The sequence below is a fragment of the Elaeis guineensis genome, chromosome 1 (genome assembly GCF_000442705.2).
Source record: "Elaeis guineensis isolate ETL-2024a chromosome 1, EG11, whole genome shotgun sequence".
Lineage (NCBI taxonomy): Eukaryota > Viridiplantae > Streptophyta > Magnoliopsida > Arecales > Arecaceae > Elaeis > Elaeis guineensis.
In genome coordinates this window covers 178,188,989-178,207,266 of record NC_025993.2, presented here as the reverse complement: position 1 = coordinate 178,207,266, position 18,278 = coordinate 178,188,989, and the positions used below count along the sequence as shown (strand labels likewise).

Below are 18,278 nucleotides of genomic sequence, written 5' to 3'. Positions count from 1 at the left end.
CCAAACCCGTCCAAGAATCCTTCCCTTCCATGGTAACTTCTTCCACCTCCACTCCTTGTCCTTCCTCCCCTTCCTCCTCACTCACTTCTCCTCTTCGTCATCCTCCTCCAAACCTATCAATAAACCCTCTCTATCCACAATGGCTCCCCCTATCTCTACCTCTTCTCACTAATGACCCTTCCTTCTCCCTCTCCTTATTTCTCACTCCTCCTCTAATCTTGCCTATGAAGCCTTCAATGTTGATCTCTATGATCCCATTCTCTCTTTTCATAGTGACTCCCTCCATCTCTATCCTTTTCTCGCCAACAATATCTCTTTTATAAGCAAGAAACATTTTCATTCATTGAAATGAAAAGCTAATACCATTTATTGATAAGTGAATGACAGAATCATTTTGCAATAGCTCAAAATTTTGAAAGACAAGTTGGATACTTTTTAAAGTCGAGGGATAGTAAGTAAAATTGGTTAAATTGAGGAGATGTTTCTATAATTTATTCTAAAGAATAATGTGGATTCAAGTATCATGAGTTTCAAGATTTTTACCATCATCATATTGCCGTTCAGAAGGTAAATTTGGATAAGGTCTTACCAATACTACAATTACTCATGCAATAAAGTACTATCGGTAATCTAAGTGTAAGATAAAATAAAGAAACAAGTAAAGATAATTAAGATAAAATTTGATTGATTGATGTGCCAAAGTTTTTATAATATATAATTATATTTATCTATATTAAAAGATAAACTGTAAGTAACTGTCCACTCTTGGCAATACTCCTGTTTTGGTTTCCAATTCTACTGGTTCTTAGTAACTGACATAGTCTGTCCTGCCCCTACATACTCTTGCTAGTCATGACGGCTCGATCATATATTAATCAATATCTATGTCCAATCAATCTTATCTCATCACTAGCCTTTATTTGCTTTATCCTTTTTGGTCGCCTTCTTCGAATTAGCCCATAGAGCATTTTTTTTGCACTCCAAGATTTTCTCTAGATTAGTTTGATCAACTCATGTCAAGGATTTCCTTTACCAGCCAATTGGACGACCATTCCGCCTCTAGATCTTAGCTCAAGGCTGGAGGTTTCCGTTTGGTCATATTTTAGGACTGCCATATGTTTGGTGATCCATAAGTATCAAGATACAGTATAAATACTATGTCACTTCTATAACATATATTTGGTCTATACTTTATTGATTAAAAAAATTAGGCAAGTGGTCAAATGCTTATAGAAATTTTACATGAGCTTTCGGTTACGTGCGTCATTTTGACCTGGGGTTTTTTTATGCGTGCTTGCCGCTTTTTTTTCTTTTTTTTTTTTTTTTTGCTTTTCGTAATAGGAGTAGTTGCAACGTTACTTCATATTTTTTAACAAATTATAATAATATTATAGTTTGTTTTATGTGCCGTGAAGAAGATAAGATAGACATGATTAGCAACTTTTTAATAGTAGATATGCCATCCTATGGCTTCTTTTGCCTCCCTTGGTAGTTAGTCCCTTATCGTTAACAAAAGAAAAAGAAAAGAAAGGTTATCATATTACAAAGATATTGAAGACAAAATATTTAGCCAGCTGTAGAGTTGTTAGGCATAATACCAAAGGAAGCCTTGGTTGATGGCTACGGATGGAGAGAATATGCTAACAAAATTCAATTCTCCACGATACGTAATCATTACATCACCTTGGCATATGGACACCATTCGATTGGTCCACCCGGCCATCCCAATGTAGTTAGTTACTCATAAACACGACAAAGCGTACAAAAAAAAAAAAAAAAAACGGCCATCCGAATGTGATTAGTTACTCATGACACGACAAATCGTACCCAAAAAAGATTAACAAATGGGAGTCATATGTTAGGTAAGTTATGTAAATATTTCTACAAGATACGCTTCCACGGGCTAGCACTAGTTTAAAAATTAAAAAAATATGGCGAGGCCCATAAGATTCCCCTTTAAGCCCATCTTTTACACTGATTGGGCAATAAATTTGGACGGTTGGATGGTGGGAGGGCAGGATTGTATCTCTCACATGCACAACTGAATCATTGGACCATGCCATGGTTATTTTGAGATCCATGTGAGAGATGGATAAAAAAATTTAGAGTGCTTTAACAGCCGTGCAAATTATGATCTAACAAACAATATCATGAAAAAGACCGGTCATTCTTTCGCAAAGATACAAACCCAAACTCAAGTTGGAACACTCCTCTTGACTAGAACCTTGTGAGTTTTTAGAATTCGGACTTGGATCAATTAATTAAGCTTTTTTTTTCTTTTTTTATTTTGAAGATGAAGAAAAAAAAAAAATCATACCATCAGGAGAATTTTTATAAGAGTTTGGATGATTCATTACAAATGTAATTCATAAATATCTTCCTACCAATTCATGAAGAAGATAGCTAGGTGCTACACAAATTTTTATTCCAAAATGAGAAAAAGATGGCAAAAAACTATGACTAATAGAAGACCCTATCAATCTCTTTCTTAAATTTATCCTACTAGGTTCGTTTAGCTGGTTCTCATTGTATCTTTCACATGGAAAATTGATTCATCTTTTTTCATGATATATACTGTTAGATCGTAAAATAACCATTATTAGATCTATAAAGATATAGAAAAAAAAATTATACAGACATCCTGAAACTTTAACTCATTTATACTTGAATTCAAAAAAAAAAAATCAAATAGACTTTAAAATTTTAAAAAAATTATAAAAAGATCCTGTCATCCATTTCTAGCCTAACAACGTTAACAGAAAAATAAAATAACCAAAATATCCTCAATTCACGTATCTTTTTAGGCAACATTTTTTCTTTTTTCCTTCAAACCATTTCGAGTCTTCTCAAACCCGTCCCAAGCCCTCGCGAATGCCACCTTTCATCGATCTTCGCCATCGCCTTTCCACAAGCCCATCTCCTCTTCGCTCTCCTCGCTGCCACCTCCTATCAATCTCCACCGTTGCCTTTCCAAACCCTTACGGATGCCCAGCTCTGCTACCACCTCTCGTCGGTCTTCATTGTCACCTTCCCAAGTCTTCATGGACATCCACCTCCTCCCCACTCTACTCACTGCCACCTCCCACTCGTCTCTATTGTCGTCCTGCTCCCAATCATCATCGGCATCGACCTTCCCTCTCCAATTTTCCTTAGGTGCTTTTCTTTCTATAGATCTTCAAAAAAAAGAGACATTGATCTCCTACTTGCTCTCCTCGCCATCCACTCCTGTCGATCTCCACCATCATTTTCTTTTCCATCAGCATTAGCCTTCCTCCTCCAATCTCTCTCAGTGCTTTTCTTTCCATCTCTAAAAAAGAGAAAGAAATGAGAAAAAAAATTGATCAATATATGTAGAAAAAAAATTTGATCAATCAAAATTTTACTTTTTCCATCCTTCCTTTATTTTCTTCATTTTTTTTATATTTTTTAAAAAAATTCTCTTTTTTTTTCATTCTCAGAAATCTCAACCAGGCTATATGTCCGGCTCTAGTCAAACCAAAATCAAAAATTTTATGATCGGACCTCTTTGCATTTTTTTTAAAAAATTTAGGATCTATTTCAAACTTTTTTTTTTGATCCAAATATAAATGAACTAAAATTGAAAAAATATCACCATAATATTTTTTAAAAAAATAAAATATTTTAAAATTTATATAAAAAATTAATTATTTTTAAAATATAATATTTAAAAAAATAAATTTCATATATTTGATTGATCATAAAAAAATAATATATTTCAAAATCTCTCCTATTTAATTGAACAACTATTTTTTCAAAAATTATATAAAATATTTATTATATCTTAATAAAAAAACTTAATCACATTTTATTTACAGCTTTAAAAATATTTTTTTAAAAAAATTAATAATCTGGATACGAAAAACCCAAAAACTTATATGCCATATAGTTTTTTCCTCCCCATAAAATATAGAAAATTTATTCTCATAAAATCCCCAGTTTCCAGTCCCTTCCGGTAACCATAACGTCTCCCCTCCCAGTCCCATCACTCAAACGTGTCGTCTCACAGGGACTCGAAAGTCAAGTCTTTGGTTGCCATCGCTTTCCAGAAGGTTTCGGACTCAAGAAACCAAAGACCACGTTCCCACCATCTTTCTTACATAATAATAAAATAAAAAAAGAAAAGAAAAAAGACATCTGCACATGTTCGTCAACTGGATGACCAAAATGCATATAAAACACCAAAGTAGGCACAAGAAAAGATGGATGCATCGCATATTTTATTACCCACCATCCCACCCTAAACACAACCAAGTGTCTCAATAGACAGGGACTCACAGCACAAACGCCTCACATCCAGGCACCCAAACACAAACACAGATTGTAAGACCAACAACTGAAGCAGACTCTTTTATTCATTTCCTCTCTTCTCCATGGCCACCAACCGATACCTCTCACGCAGATCCAGGCATCGCAGAGGTCACCTTCTTGCACGCCGGCCTCGACGAAACAGCCTCCCACCATGCCTTAACATGCGGCCGTGAATTGACGACGGATGCATGAGGGCTGCCCATGAAGTAGTACAGCAAAGGTACGTGACTGAGGTCTGCAAGGCTAAAGAAGTCTCCAGCCAAGTACTTGGTCTTGGATAGCCTGGCCTCGTAGATGTCGAGCACCTTGCACAGCTTCTCCAAGTTGGTGTTGATGACCGTCTGATCGGGGACCCCGCCGATCATGGGGACGATGAAGCTTTGGAAGAAGATGGGACCGATGGCTGGGTCGAATTGGTGGGATTCCACTTCCAACCACACATCCACCATGGCCGACTCCTCCAAGCCACCCTCCTTCAGAAGGTCAGCTCCGGAGGACTTGTATTTGCGCGAAACGTACCTTGCAATTGCTCGAGATTCTGATCATTTCATTATTTTAAGAGATCAGGACAATGAGAAAATATAGTAGCAACAATGATGAAGTGACATTGATGATGGGCACTTGACTATGTGGAAATTATTGCTGGAAGCAAAAGATGCCTTGGCCCACCTTAGCCAAGGTCCTACCTGCAACTTTTCACTACATTAGTCGGTCACAAAATTTCCTGGCTCAGTAGCCTTTAATTATGTCATTTGACGAGCATCTCATTTCGATTTCACAACTATCCATAGGATAGGAATTTTTGATATAACAAATCTCTGGAGGATTGCAGATGTGTGAAGCCAAAGTAGGTTGCATCAAACCTGACTGAAATGCAACTCAAGATGGGCTGGGTTTTGAGATTAAGATTGGAATCCTGTGCATCCACTTTATAGCTGGGTCATCCACTTTGTGTTTGGTTCGAAGTCTAGGTTGGAAACGTTGGGCATATATTTATTTAACGTATTGTTTCCCTCAATTCTTATCTAATTCCGATGCATAATTTGTTCTCTGTTACCTCCGTAATTGGAGTTTAAGTCATGCTCAATCCATGATTCTAAACCATAATCCCCTGGTTCATTGAGTTCAGATTTAGGATCATGATTCCCAATCCACTCCAAGTAAGATGGGTAACTTGAGATAGGATGAAATAATCTCCTTTTATAGATTTATATAATTTAAAACCAAGATTTATCTTCCTTTTACCCTAACCTTGTGGGAAGAAAGATGAAAGGATTTAACAAGAATTATTTTAATAAATTCCAAATTAACATCCTGATTTGCTTATACTTTCAAATCAGACCAACAAACACTGTGAACTGTTTCTTTTGAAATCAATTTGCAATTCGCCTGATTTGCAACAAATTAGGGATCCATGATCTAAACTTTCTTGTAAACCGGCTCCAAGTTCTCATGGGGAAGGGAAACATATGCAGCACATCATGAAATATTTGTAGACCGCATGAATCCCCTCGCTCCATGGGTCATAGCTTCGTTAAGAAAAGTGTGTTAAATTGAAAGCCAATCATCTCAATATTAGTTTCCTTCCATCTAAATATTTATTCTCCACTACAAATAAAAAGGTCTAAAAATAAGTAATATGAGGGGAGCTCACCGTGAAGCATCAGAGCACCGTCCTCAAAGGCAGGCACCTGACCGAAGGGCTGCATAGACAAACCGATGGTACGAATAAGAAGGCGATCTCCATCAGAGAAAAAAGAAGGAAGGAAAAAAAAAAGGGATAGCAAAGGACTAATGGAGGAGGATCATTAGGAGTCTCAGAGGGTTTAACAAAGAGAATACATACGTTACGGGCGAGGTGAGCGGGCTGCTTATGTTCACCGGTGGAGAGATTGATGGGCACCAGCTCGTACTCGGCTCCCACCTCCTCCAAGCACAGGAGAACACGTGCCGTGCACGTGGACATGGTTGGCCCATAGACCTTCACCCCCATCGTCTATCTCTCTGCCCTCTTCCCTCCTCTACCTCTCTCCTTCTCTCCCCCCTTCTGGACTGGAAACGAGTCCGAGCACCGAACGGTGAAGCATGGAACGGTTTTTTATAGAGAGGGAGAGGACAGGGGAGGGTTTATTGGTCAATGCTCGCCCACTCCCTCTGGAAGGCCATCAATTTTTTCTTTTTTTTCTTTTTTTGTTAACACTCCTTGGTCTTCTATTTCCTTGCCTTTTTTTTGTTTTTGGTATATATATATATATATATATATATATATATATTTTTTTTTTTTTTGGCAAGAGACACCTGGGTCCGAGAGGAAAGAGACGCAACGCGATTCTGCTGGAGAAAAGAGATCTTTTTAACGATTATTTCTCCTTTAATAATCGCAAATCAAGGACTAAAAATACAAGAATGATCTTAATTTAAAGGGCGGGAATTATATCTTGCGGGCCAAAAAGGATGCACCCTCGCTGATGAATGGATAAGTTTGGAGTGCTCTGCGAGTAGTGTGGGGTGTGATCCAACGGCCAGCATTAAAGAACGTCCGTCAACGCCGGATATGGAATAGAAAAAAGTGAATGATGATGTTTCACCAACTGCGCCTTCTGGAGGAGCATGGGTCACATCATGTGACTCACATGGCATGTGCAAGGAGACATCATCAACAAATTTAAGTGGGAAAAAAATAAGAATGCGACATCATCAACAAATTTAAGTGGGGAAAAAATGATAGTATTCTCAACATGCCCATAATCCATTGGATTTGTTGTTTGTGTTGTTGTGAGTTCATTCCATCGACTTGCTTTCAATGCCAAAGAAAAATTATGAGACATAAGTAATAGTATTTAGGAGGCAAACCTTATTATGTTGGATCTCCACCTTGCCAAAATATTTGAGAAATATTAGATATTCATAAGCATACATTTTAAAGCTTCCTAGATGCAATGCAAGCGACAATACCTTCCTTCTTATTTTGGTTTCAATTATCTCTAATTAGAACAAGACCTGCATAATTTTTCAAAAAATATGAGAGTATAACCCACCTGAGAAGATTCATTGAGAAAACGAGACAAAAAGAGACAAAGAAATCAATGAAGAAGATGAAAAGAAGCTTTCTTCTGGCACATGTCGACACAATGACTACACCTTAAGCAAAAGTACAGTCGCACTTTTATCTTTTTTGTTTTCGAAAAAAAAAAGATTAAACTAATTAATATCCTGAAAAATAGGAGAAGCTATCTCTTTCTTTTATTCCACAACAACTCCATTGAAGACCAAGTCCAAATACAATAGAACCTGTTCCTATGCCAGTGATTTTAAAAAAGCAAGCGCTAGATGCTGTTTGCTGGCAGGCTTTCCATCATTTTTTTTTTTTGTTAACTTGCAGGCTTTCCACTTTCAAAACTTCTGGAGCATCACTTGCATACATTATAGAAGTTCTAATTCATGCCAACCGTGAAGATAGGATGGTCGTGGGTTCTTTTCATTTCTTTTCTTTAAATATCTGGTCCAATTTGCTGGAAGTAAGTAGGTGACTGAAAAAAAAAAAAAAAGTCATGCCTTAATTTATGATGGAGATTCCCTGATGGTTTTTTTTTGTTTCTTTTTCTTTTCTTTTCTTTTCTTTTCTTTTTTTTGAGGTAGGAACCTATTAGAATACTTTAATATAACAAATATTCTGTTAGCGTGGTCTCTCTCTTTTTTTTTCTTTTTTTTTCTTTTTTCTTTTTTTTTTTTTTTTTTTTTTTTTAAGCAGACCCAGACTGCCAAAAACAATATATAATCCCTATCATATTTTAGCACTGACCACAAATTTGGATGCCCGAGATACCTAATCAAATAATATATTTTATCATCTTCTGGAGAGGGGAAGACTTTGACAACTAAATTATGAAAAAAAAAAAAAGGTAAAATAAGATCGATGCAACATCCTCCGGCTTAGTTCAAACTTGACCAACCTAACTGCTGCTTTAGTCAGCTTGAGTTGAATTTCATGGAGTTGGATTAGGCGTGAGTTCAAATGTCTCAATTCTTTCCCAAGTTAGGTTGCATTGGGATTGAGATCAAATAATTAGAACCATCTTTAACCAAACTCAGACTCAACCCAACCAAACAAAAAATTAAACAGAAATATTTATTTCTATTATATATATTTATAGATTATATGTAACTCTAGTCCTATTGATCGAAGTTCCAACACAATCAGATATGCATCAAATCAAATGTGTCAAATCTTTTCTTAATCTTAAAATCTTTATACAAGCAACTTGATTAATGTGATCCGACCAAATCTAATTCAACCTAATCTGAATTTAACATAAGATCTATTGGATCAAGTTGCACCAAGAAATCTCACTCTAAGGCTGAATTGGATAAAATATGTTAGCCAAAAATATGACCTTACTCATCCAAGTTACAATACTAGTCTGAAAAGGCTTAGGGACTTAGGGAACATCATTTTCATTACCTAAATTTTTTAGTTGGTAAATGTTAATTCATGAGTGAGTAAGCAAGGGAGGGAGGGACGGAGGAAGGGAGAGAGAGAGAGATGACCTACCAACTTGTACAGCTAGTATTAATACTTACAAAGTAAATTATTGTAATGTGGATGTTTACATTTGTCCGATACTGTGATGGTGTAACCTAGGGGAGCTGGATTGAAGAGCGGCTCTATGAGAAAACTAGAAAAGTCCTTATCTAAACTCAATCTAGCTCAATGACAATTCTGAGCAATCAAATCCAAAGGCAATCCAATTTTAACTCTTCAACTCATACAAAATTCAAGTTTGATTGGGCTAGGTTGGCTGGGAATAAGTTGTTGAAGCACAAACTAAGGGTTGAAAACCAACTTGTAGAAACACGGGAAACTTTACTCGCATAGAAAAGATTTGAAGCTACATTTAGCATAAATTGAGCCCAAGATGAACTTGAACCAATTTAAAGATATATTAATACACACATACACAAAATACATATATACATATATGTATATATGCATACATATTTACACTTATGTATGTGTATATATATGTACATGAATGTATACATGTATACATGTACATAGACGTATGGTGTCAGCATGTAGATATATGTATACACACACATACATGCATATAATCACCGAAGTAGACTCCTTACCCCCTTCCTCTTAATGCTAAATACCCCTTTCATCCCACCATTCCACAAAACATGCTACTCCCATATTTGATCCTTCTACATTCCATCTTCCATCACCATTGCTGCAATTGCTCAATGTCCTGACGAGACTTTGAGTCTAAAACAGGCCCATAGGACTTCAGACGAGCCTTGGGCCTCTTCTTCTGAAATTTATTCTGGATGAAGCCCATTTCTGCGGATGAAGAAGGCGCTTGACCTGACTATGGCCCATTTCCAGCCTTGGAATCCAGTTACCGCCTTCAACTGACGACCCGCCCAAGTTGTACATTGGTTCATCCCAACTTAAGCGATGAACTGGGTCAGGTCGCCTTTGGGAAAACATTATCCAAGTAACAGCCCCATAAATGCTGGCATATTTATTTGTTATGTTAAATAGTAAATCTATTTTCTTAAAAAAATATATATAAAAAATATAAAAGTGGTATATACATGCATACATACATAGGCCTCATGCACCAGGAGCAACACGACCGTGCAAGTCCCACGGTGGATAATACGCCACGCTATCGCATGTATTTCACCGATTCTTGATTGCATGCTCTCCACTGTATATATGCTCCGAGATTTATCCTGATTCACTTGCACCCAATGCATGCAATAATTTCTCCATACATAGAGGACTGTCAAGCTTGGTAGCTAAACAAACGAATCAAGCTTGATCCGGCAAATCAGGCTCAAAGATAATATCAAGCCAAGCCAAAAGTCGAAGAAGCCCGATCAATCTCAAATTGATAAGGCTCAAGTATATTTATATCATACAAAGGATAAGACATTCATTTATTTTCTTAATTCTTTCGATCAATTAAACATTTACTCAGACTTGAACAAGAAATAAATATTACACCAAGCTTGAATTATGTTCTAATTCAAGTTCGCACTGAGCCAAATTTAAGCTCAAATTGACTTTAGGATTTTTAAGATAATTAAATTAGTCATATATTCAGTTCACCTTCAAATTTTAACCTCAAATCAAGTTCAAAATAATAATAAATAAATCCAGCTTCATCTTAGAGTTTAAGCTCAAAAAATATCATTATCAATTAAATGATAGGACGGTAAAATAAAAATTTTAATTTTTGGATACCATCTCTTGCCTAGCATGATAACAGCTCCAAACAACTCCTTAAGGTGCAGAGAGTTTCGCGATGTCTGACGAGGGGAAGGGTTTCGGATGGCTCATTGCCGGAGAAGCGGGGAAATGAAGCGGTCTTCAACTCTAATCGGCCGTTGGATTCAGGGGCTTCAATCCATAGCCTTGGTGGGAGTTCGAGTAATCATAGTAAGGGAGTTTTCTCTTCAAAAGGGGTTTCTTCTGCTAATCAAAGTGGTCCTTCATCTCGTTACGGAGGGGGTTCGTCGTCTGGGGAGAATAAGACTTTTTCGGTGCAAACAGACCGATCATGGGCAAACATGGTTCAAGGTAGCCGGCGATTTAAGTGGAAAACATCTCGGGCGCCTCTAGCGAATATAGCTGCCTTGGAAGAGAGGTTTTCCCAGGTGGTGGTGTTCTCATATGAGGAGATCGAGGGGGCTTGTGTTCGGTAGAAGAATACTTTACTTGGCAAATTCTTAGAGTGAGGCTTTTCACCGGATTTTGTACAACAGGAACTCAAAGTTAGATGGAATATTCAAGGGGACTTTCATGTTTCATCATGGACTAAGGGGATTTTGGTGTTTTCATTCCCTGATGAGGCCTCTCGAGTTAGGGTTATAGAGAAAGGGCCATGGTCTTTGGCAGGTCAACTATTAGCATTGGAACCATGGAGACCTAATTTCAGGCCTGGCAAAGATGTGTTCCAGAAGATAAAGATCTGGCTCCGTCTGTCGGATTTGCCACTAGAGCTCTGGGGCAAGGAGAGCATTTTGAAGATTGTTGCTAGGGCGGGCAGACCATTGTTCCTGGATGATTGGACAATTTCGACGGCTCGCCTGGGCTTTGCTAGAGCTTGCATCGAACTTGACATTAGCAGGGAGCTTTGCCCAAGTGCTAAGATCTGTGTGAAAGGAACAACAAAATTGACAAGAATTCATCTACGAGGATCTTCCAGATGTGTGCTATGGGTGTGGGCGAATTGGGGTCCTCATGGAGGTTTGCAACTGCCAGAGGGTGAAAGAAGGTCAGCTTTTGCTGGGGCCTTGGATCAAGGCAACTTGCATTCTTGCAGTGCCAGCTTCATCAGGTCCTACCACTAGAGCTACATCCGAGATGTCATCTCATGGTGCTACAACATCAGTGGCAAACAAGCAATTCCCGTGGGTGGCCCCCAAGCGTGCAACGAAAATAGCTTTTGGGATGGGCTCAGCCTCTGCAAATTCTTCATCTTTATCATCGGAATCAAGGTTTGCCCTTTGCTGTTCTTTGATTCTAATGCTTTGGAGGGTATACAGGCAATGGATTGTACCTTCACTTTCAAGTTCAAAGTTGTTGATTCAAATACAAAGGCTATCAAGGACAAGAGAAAGCATTCTTCACCTGTTGCGGCCAATCGCCTCGTCGCCCGATCGCCGGGAAGCGTGCACCTGCAAAAGGAAGTCCGCACTGACCGGAGGCGGCTCCGGTGGGGACCCTCCGACGGTCAAGTCAGAGAGGTGACTGGGCAACAGTGAAATGCAGACAGAGAGCTCTGAGAGGGAGAGAGAGAGAGAGAGGGGCGAGCCTGCGTATGTGGGAGAGACGGGCGGATCGATCCCTTGCACTGTTGCCTTCCCCTGTATATATAGTGGAGCACGGTATGGCGCCATCATTAATGGCGCGGACAAGTGAGGAACTGTCAACTCACTGTAGGCTGTCAGAGCCGCCGTGAAAATGTCACGTCGCCGTGTAGCCGTCTAATCACCAGGGTTGACCCGGTTCTCGGCGGGACAACGCCCCTAGGTGACCGTGCCGCATGTCCGTGTCAGAGCTGACAACGTCTGGCGGCCGTACGGCGGTTGGTGGAGTCGGCCGACCCAGGGTCGGTGGCCAGCAGAGTGGCGTCGGACTCCTCCGTCGGTCGGCGAGCTTCATGTGGGTCGGCTAACGGACCTCTGGGTTTAGTCGGTCGGGAATGGACCGTGGGATGGCCGCAGTTAGCCGCTGATGGCGTCCGTCGGCCTGTCGCCCGACTTATGATCGGCCAGGCAGAGTCGTCCGTCGGGTCGTCGGTTAGTCGGCCGGGCTGCCAGGTCGGGCCCTCCGACAGACGGTCGGTCGGGCTGCCAGACGGTCGGGCCCTCCGACAGACGGTCGGTCGGTCGGTGGGTATCCCCCAACAGTTGCCCCCCTCCACTCCCAAGTCGGGTGGAGAGCTGGTCGATGCCTTCATTCGGGTAGCAAGGCCGGACGACTGGGAGTGGATTTGTCGCATGTGCAGATCCGACCGTACCGCCGGCTGATCCGTTGTCAGACATCTCACGAATCCCAGTGATCCGAACGTCTAGTCGATGCCGGAAGTCGCGCCGGCGTCAGGTGTCAGACGCCACGTCTTGTCGTTGTCAGCCGTCACGTCGGTGCCAGAAGATCGGGTGCCGGACGATACCGCATCAGTCGATCGGATATTCGGCGCCGATCGTGGATGAGGCGTCCCATCGGGAACGCGGACCGGCGCGGGCGGCCGACGGCGGAGCCAACCCCCGCGCGCCGCGTGTCAAGGTGGTTGGCCGGCGCCCGCTCCGGCATTTAATGCAGGCGGTGCGGGCGTCCCGGGGCGAAGCGCGCCGAATCCTTAGCCAACCGGCGGGCGCCACGCGTCGCGCATCTGGGGGACCTTGGTCGGCGCGGGAGCATCTCGGCCGTCGGTCGGCCCTATATATATAGGACCTCCCAGACCCTGACCCACATTTGCCATTTGCTGGGGAAACTCTGTCCGGGCGATTTTTCGGTCGTCGCGGGCAGAGCTCTTCTCTACTTCCGGAGGGTCCATCGGGTTCGTGGTCCTCCTTCCCCTTCTTGCTTTCTTCCCTCCTTTCCTTTCTTTCGGTTCCTGCACAATGACCAGGAAACCGACTCAGGGAGCTCGGTCGGGGAACCCGACCGACGACACCCGATCGGCTCCGGAAGATGAGGCCTCCTCGCTTTCGGGGCCGAACGTCGATCAGCTTCGGGAGCACTATCGCATCCCGGAGCAGTTTCGGCTCTATGCTCCAGGGGCCGGCGGTCGGGTCAACAACCCTCCGCCCGGCGACCTGGGGCTGTACGTTGAGGACCTTCGTGCGGGTCTTCGACTTCCGATTCCGGAGTTCGTCCGGAATCTGCTTGATTACTACGGACTCTGTCCGGCGCAACTGGCGCCGAACTCTGTCCGGCTAATCATTTCTTTCGCGCTGTTGTGTCAGCTCTTGCCGACCAACCCCCGCGTTTCCCTCTTCCGGGCCTTCTTCGTGCTCCGACCCCACCCTAAGGCCCGAGGGTGGTGGCTCTTCAACCCCCGGAAGGGTCTTGCCTTCATAACCGGTCTTCCATCGTCCATTCATGGATGGAAGAACCAGTTTTTCTTTGTTTCCTCTTCCTCCTCTTGGGGCTTTCCTTCTCGCTGGGGTGTACCCCGAACTGAGGCCAACGACAACAGTCGGGTCGACGTGGACGACCGGGAGGACTTCCACCGACTCAAAGACATGTTGGTCCCGAAGCAGAGGGAGCTTGTTACCGAGCAAGCTCTCTATGATGCCGGCCTGAGTCTGGTCCCCCGAATAGGTATCGCCCGATTCCTCAGCTTTTCTTTTTGTTCGGCTTTAGGGTAGTTCCGGTCCGGCCTTTAACAGTGGTCGGTTTTGCAGGGACACCGTCGAGGATGAGGCCGACCGACGCCGAAATTCGTCAGTTTGCCGCCGCGAGGAAGAGGCCAGCGTCGGGGGCAGGCCCTTCGCGCCCTTCCAAGAGACCAGCCCCAGTCCCGCCAACCGTGGAAGCGTCGGCGACCGAGAGGTCGGAGCCGATTATAGCCCTCGCGGCTCCGACCGTCCGAGTCGAGGAGAGGCCGACCGAGGAAGTGGCCGAAGGAGTGTCGGCGGTTTCGCCGCCGCGGGTGGAGCCGGATGTCGTTCGGGAAGCCGAACATCGTCCGGAGGCATCCGCTGGCGCAACGGGGGGCGCCGGGTCGAACTCCAGCGTCCCATCGCTGCCAGCCCCGTCGGTCGGGGCAGCTGATCGGGGGAAAGCCCCGATGGAGCCCTCGGAGGAGGAGAGATCAATGCCCCAAAGCGCATACTACCCCGAGGGTGCATCGGCCTTGGCCGATCACAACCTTGCGAGGAGGTTGTGCCAGGGGATCCTCCTCCCTACCGACGTTCAGTCGTTGCGATCTCGGCAGGTGACCGAGATGCTGTCGCGGTTCTACCCGTCGATGGTGGAGGTAAGCTTCGCGTCCCCTTTTCCCTTAAAAATTTTTGCTTGCCACATAATTCTGACAAAGCTTTTTTCCGTCGGCAGCTGATCTTCACCATGTCCGAGTTGGAGGCCGGATACCGAAGGTTCGGCGACGTTCGGGCAGCCTTCAAGGAAAGGTCGGCGGCGGCCGAGGCCGAAAGAACGATGCTAGTCGACCAGCTACAGGAGTCGGTCGACCGGGAGGCCAAGTTGACGGACGAGGTCTCCCGGCTTATGGCCGAACTGAAGTCGGCCAAGAAGGAGGCCAAGCACAAAGGCCGGGTCGTGCGTCGTCTTCGACGCGAACGGGACAGTGCCACCTCCGAACTCCAAGGGGAACGCGAGCAACTTCGGGTCAGCCTGGGGAAGCTCGCGGAAACCGAAGAGGACTTGTCCATCGCCCAAATCGACGCCGAAATTGCCAGGGCCGAGGCGGAGTTGGCGAAGGAGGAGCTGGCCCACGTTGAGGACGAGGCACGGTCGGCGAGGGAGTCGGCCGATCGTGCGGTTGAGGACTTCCGGGCCTCCGACCGGTTCAAGGAGGAGATGCTCGAATCGGGCTTCGCCTCCTACCGGGTCGGGTTCGAAGATGGTCGGGATGCCGTCCATGCCTTGTACCCGGAGGTGGACGTCAGCCGAGTCGCGCCGCTACTCGCCGAAGAGGACGGAACCGAAGAGGAGGCCGACCATCAGTCGGGAGACATCATCCCAACGGAGGAAGCCGTCCCGGAGCAGGAGCCGACCGGAGGTCCCTTGCCGACTGAAGGACATCCTTCCGCCGCCGACCCAGCGCCGCTTATGGTCGAGACGCCGATTCTTCCCGATCCTCCGTCGGTCGAAGAGATTATCCAGGACGAATGATCGGTCCAGCCGACTGTCTTCCTTTTGTTTCTTTTTGAAAACACATGTAATCGGCTTCGGCCCGACTTTGTAATTTCTTTTAATCAATGAATGAAATTGTATTCTCTTTTGCTTCTTGTTTGTAATGTTTCTTATCGCTGTAATGTCGAACCCTAGTCGCCAACTTAGAGAAGTCGCCAACTCGGGTAAGTCGGTAGGACTCAACCGGCTTGCACAGCTCCGAAGTAGCTTGTGTCCCGACTTTAGGTCGGTTTTCAATAATTGTAGTCGCTATTCGGGCGCATCTGTTAAGTCGGGATCCGATCGAACCTGGTAAGGTTCGGTAGTCGGACTTCCGTAGATGCGTTCACTCGAACATCGACCGGCGCAGTGTCGGGGGAGCGATAGTAAGTCGGATCCCCAAGCACTTGCGTCGGGTTCTCATGTCCTTCGACAGACGGTGGCGAACCGAGTGTCGTTCAGCCGGCCGCAGGTCGTGTCATGTGATAGACGGTGGTGAGCCGAATATCCCTCGACCGGCCGTAGCCCGGTCGGAATGTCGCGGCAACAGCCGCGTGGGCTTTTAGCCTTTCTTCGGTCGGGGCCCGATCGATCAGTCGGCCGATGGATTCTGCCCGAAAATTCGACCGTAGAAGGAGTACAAACTCCCGTCATCGTAGATGCATCGGTCCGAGTAAGGGGCCGATGTGTCGTCGGTTCCAGGTCCGCGTCGATGCGTCGGGGCTGAGCGCCGATCAGTAGTCGAAGAGTTAGAACTCCGATTTTTCAAACTGAACTTGTATTCCGATGATTGAATTACAGAATTCACTGGTAATACAGCTTCAAGTTGTCGGCGTTCCAAGTCCGGGGAATGGTTTTTCCCTCAAGGGTTTCCAGCCGATAGGCTCTCGGCCCGAAGGTGTCAGCAACCTTGTAGGGTCCTTCCCAGTTGGGAGCCATCTTCCCTTGGTCCAAGGGCTTCGACACCTCCGCCTTCCTCAAGACTAGGTCGCCAGGTTTAAAGAGCTTTGGTCTGACCTTGGCGTTGTAGTACCGGGCGACCCTCTGTCGGTATGAGGCCATTCGGATTTGAGCCTCATCTCGCAGTTCGGGGAGGAGGTCTAGGTCGGCCCTCCGGCTTTCGGAGTTGTCCGGCTCGCGGTACTGCTCGACCCTTGAAGATGGCAGGCCAATCTCGAGCGGGATCATAGCTTCTGTCCCGTAGGCCAAACTGAACGGCGACTCCCCGGTCGGGATACGGGGGGTCGTTCGGTAAGCCCATAGGACGGAGCCCAGCTCGTCGACCCAGAGACCTTTGGCTTCGTTCAGTCGGGTCTTGAGTCCATGGAGCAAGGTTCGGTTCGTCACCTCGACCTCGCCATTGGACTGTGGGTGCCCGACTGAAGTTAGTCGATGACGGATGTGGAACCTGGCGCAGAAGTCCTTGAAGTCTTGGTTGTCGAATTGCCGCCCGTTGTCGGTGATGATGGTGTGCGGCAATCCGAACCTGAAGATGATGGACTTTTGGACGAAGTCCTCCATCTTCCGCTCGGTGATCTGCGCCAAGGGCTCAGCCTCGACCCACTTCGTGAAGTAGTCGATGGCGACAACGATGAACTTCCTTTGGCCCGACGCCGGTGGGAAGGGGCCGAGAATATCGACTCCCCACTGAGCGAAGGGCCACGGAGCGACAAGGGGAGCGATTTGGCTGGCCGGTTGGCGCTGAATATTGGCATACTTCTGGCATGGCTCGCACCTTCGGACCAACTCTGCCGCATCCTTTCGCATGGTCGGCCAGTAGTAGCCCCGTCGCAAGACCTTGAAGGCTAAGGACTTGCCCCCCAAGTGATTCCCACAAATTCCTTCGTGAACCTCTCGGAGAGCGTAGTCGGCGTCGGTCGGTCCCAAACACCTGAGCAGAGGGAGGGAGAACGACCTCTTGTAGAGTCGGCCGTCCATGATCACATATTGTGACGCCGACCATCGGAGTCGCTTGGCCTCCGCGGGATCTTTGGGACTGGTCCCGTCGGACAAGTACCGGACGATCGGGTCCATCCAACTTGGTTCGGACGTTAGCTGCTGCACTTCTTCGACCCGATCAATGCTCGGCTGTTGGAGGTTTTCGACAAACGTCCGACCCAAAGAATCATAGGCCGACGTTGCCAATCTGGAGAGAGCATCGGCACGAGCGTTCTCCGTCCTGGGGATGTGGGAGATCTCGAAATACTCGAGGCGGGCCACGAGATCCTTTACCTTCTGAAGATACTGGATCATGGTCGGATCTCGCGCCTCGAAGTCGCCCTTGACCTGCCCCACGATTAGCTGAGAGTCGGAGAATGCCCGGAGGCTGTCGACGCCCAATTCCTTCGCCATCCTCAAGCCCGCGAGGAGTGCCTCGTATTCGGCTTGATTGTTGGAGGCCTTGAAGTCGAACCGGAGGGCGTATTCGGTGACTACCCCGTCCGAGTTCGTGAGCAGGAGCCCGGCCCCGCTTCCCTGAGCGTTGGAGGCTCCGTCGATGTGAAGTACCCAGGTGGAGATCGGGTCCCGCTCAGAGACCGAATCTCGTCCCGGGCCTTCCGCTCCCGACCTT

General features: G+C 45.5%; 1 protein-coding gene across 1 annotated transcript; it reads right to left on the bottom strand.

Annotated features, from left to right (window-relative positions):
• Positions 1 to 4,140: 4,140 nt before the first annotated feature.
• On the bottom strand, positions 4,141 to 6,398 carry GST (probable glutathione S-transferase GSTF1). Its single transcript, NM_001303600.1, is given in 3 exon segments — positions 4,141 to 4,867; positions 5,984 to 6,032; positions 6,176 to 6,398. Coding segments are annotated over 3 exon segments (651 nt in total). The 5' UTR covers positions 6,323 to 6,398; the 3' UTR covers positions 4,141 to 4,412.
• Positions 6,399 to 18,278: the final 11,880 nt, after the last annotated feature.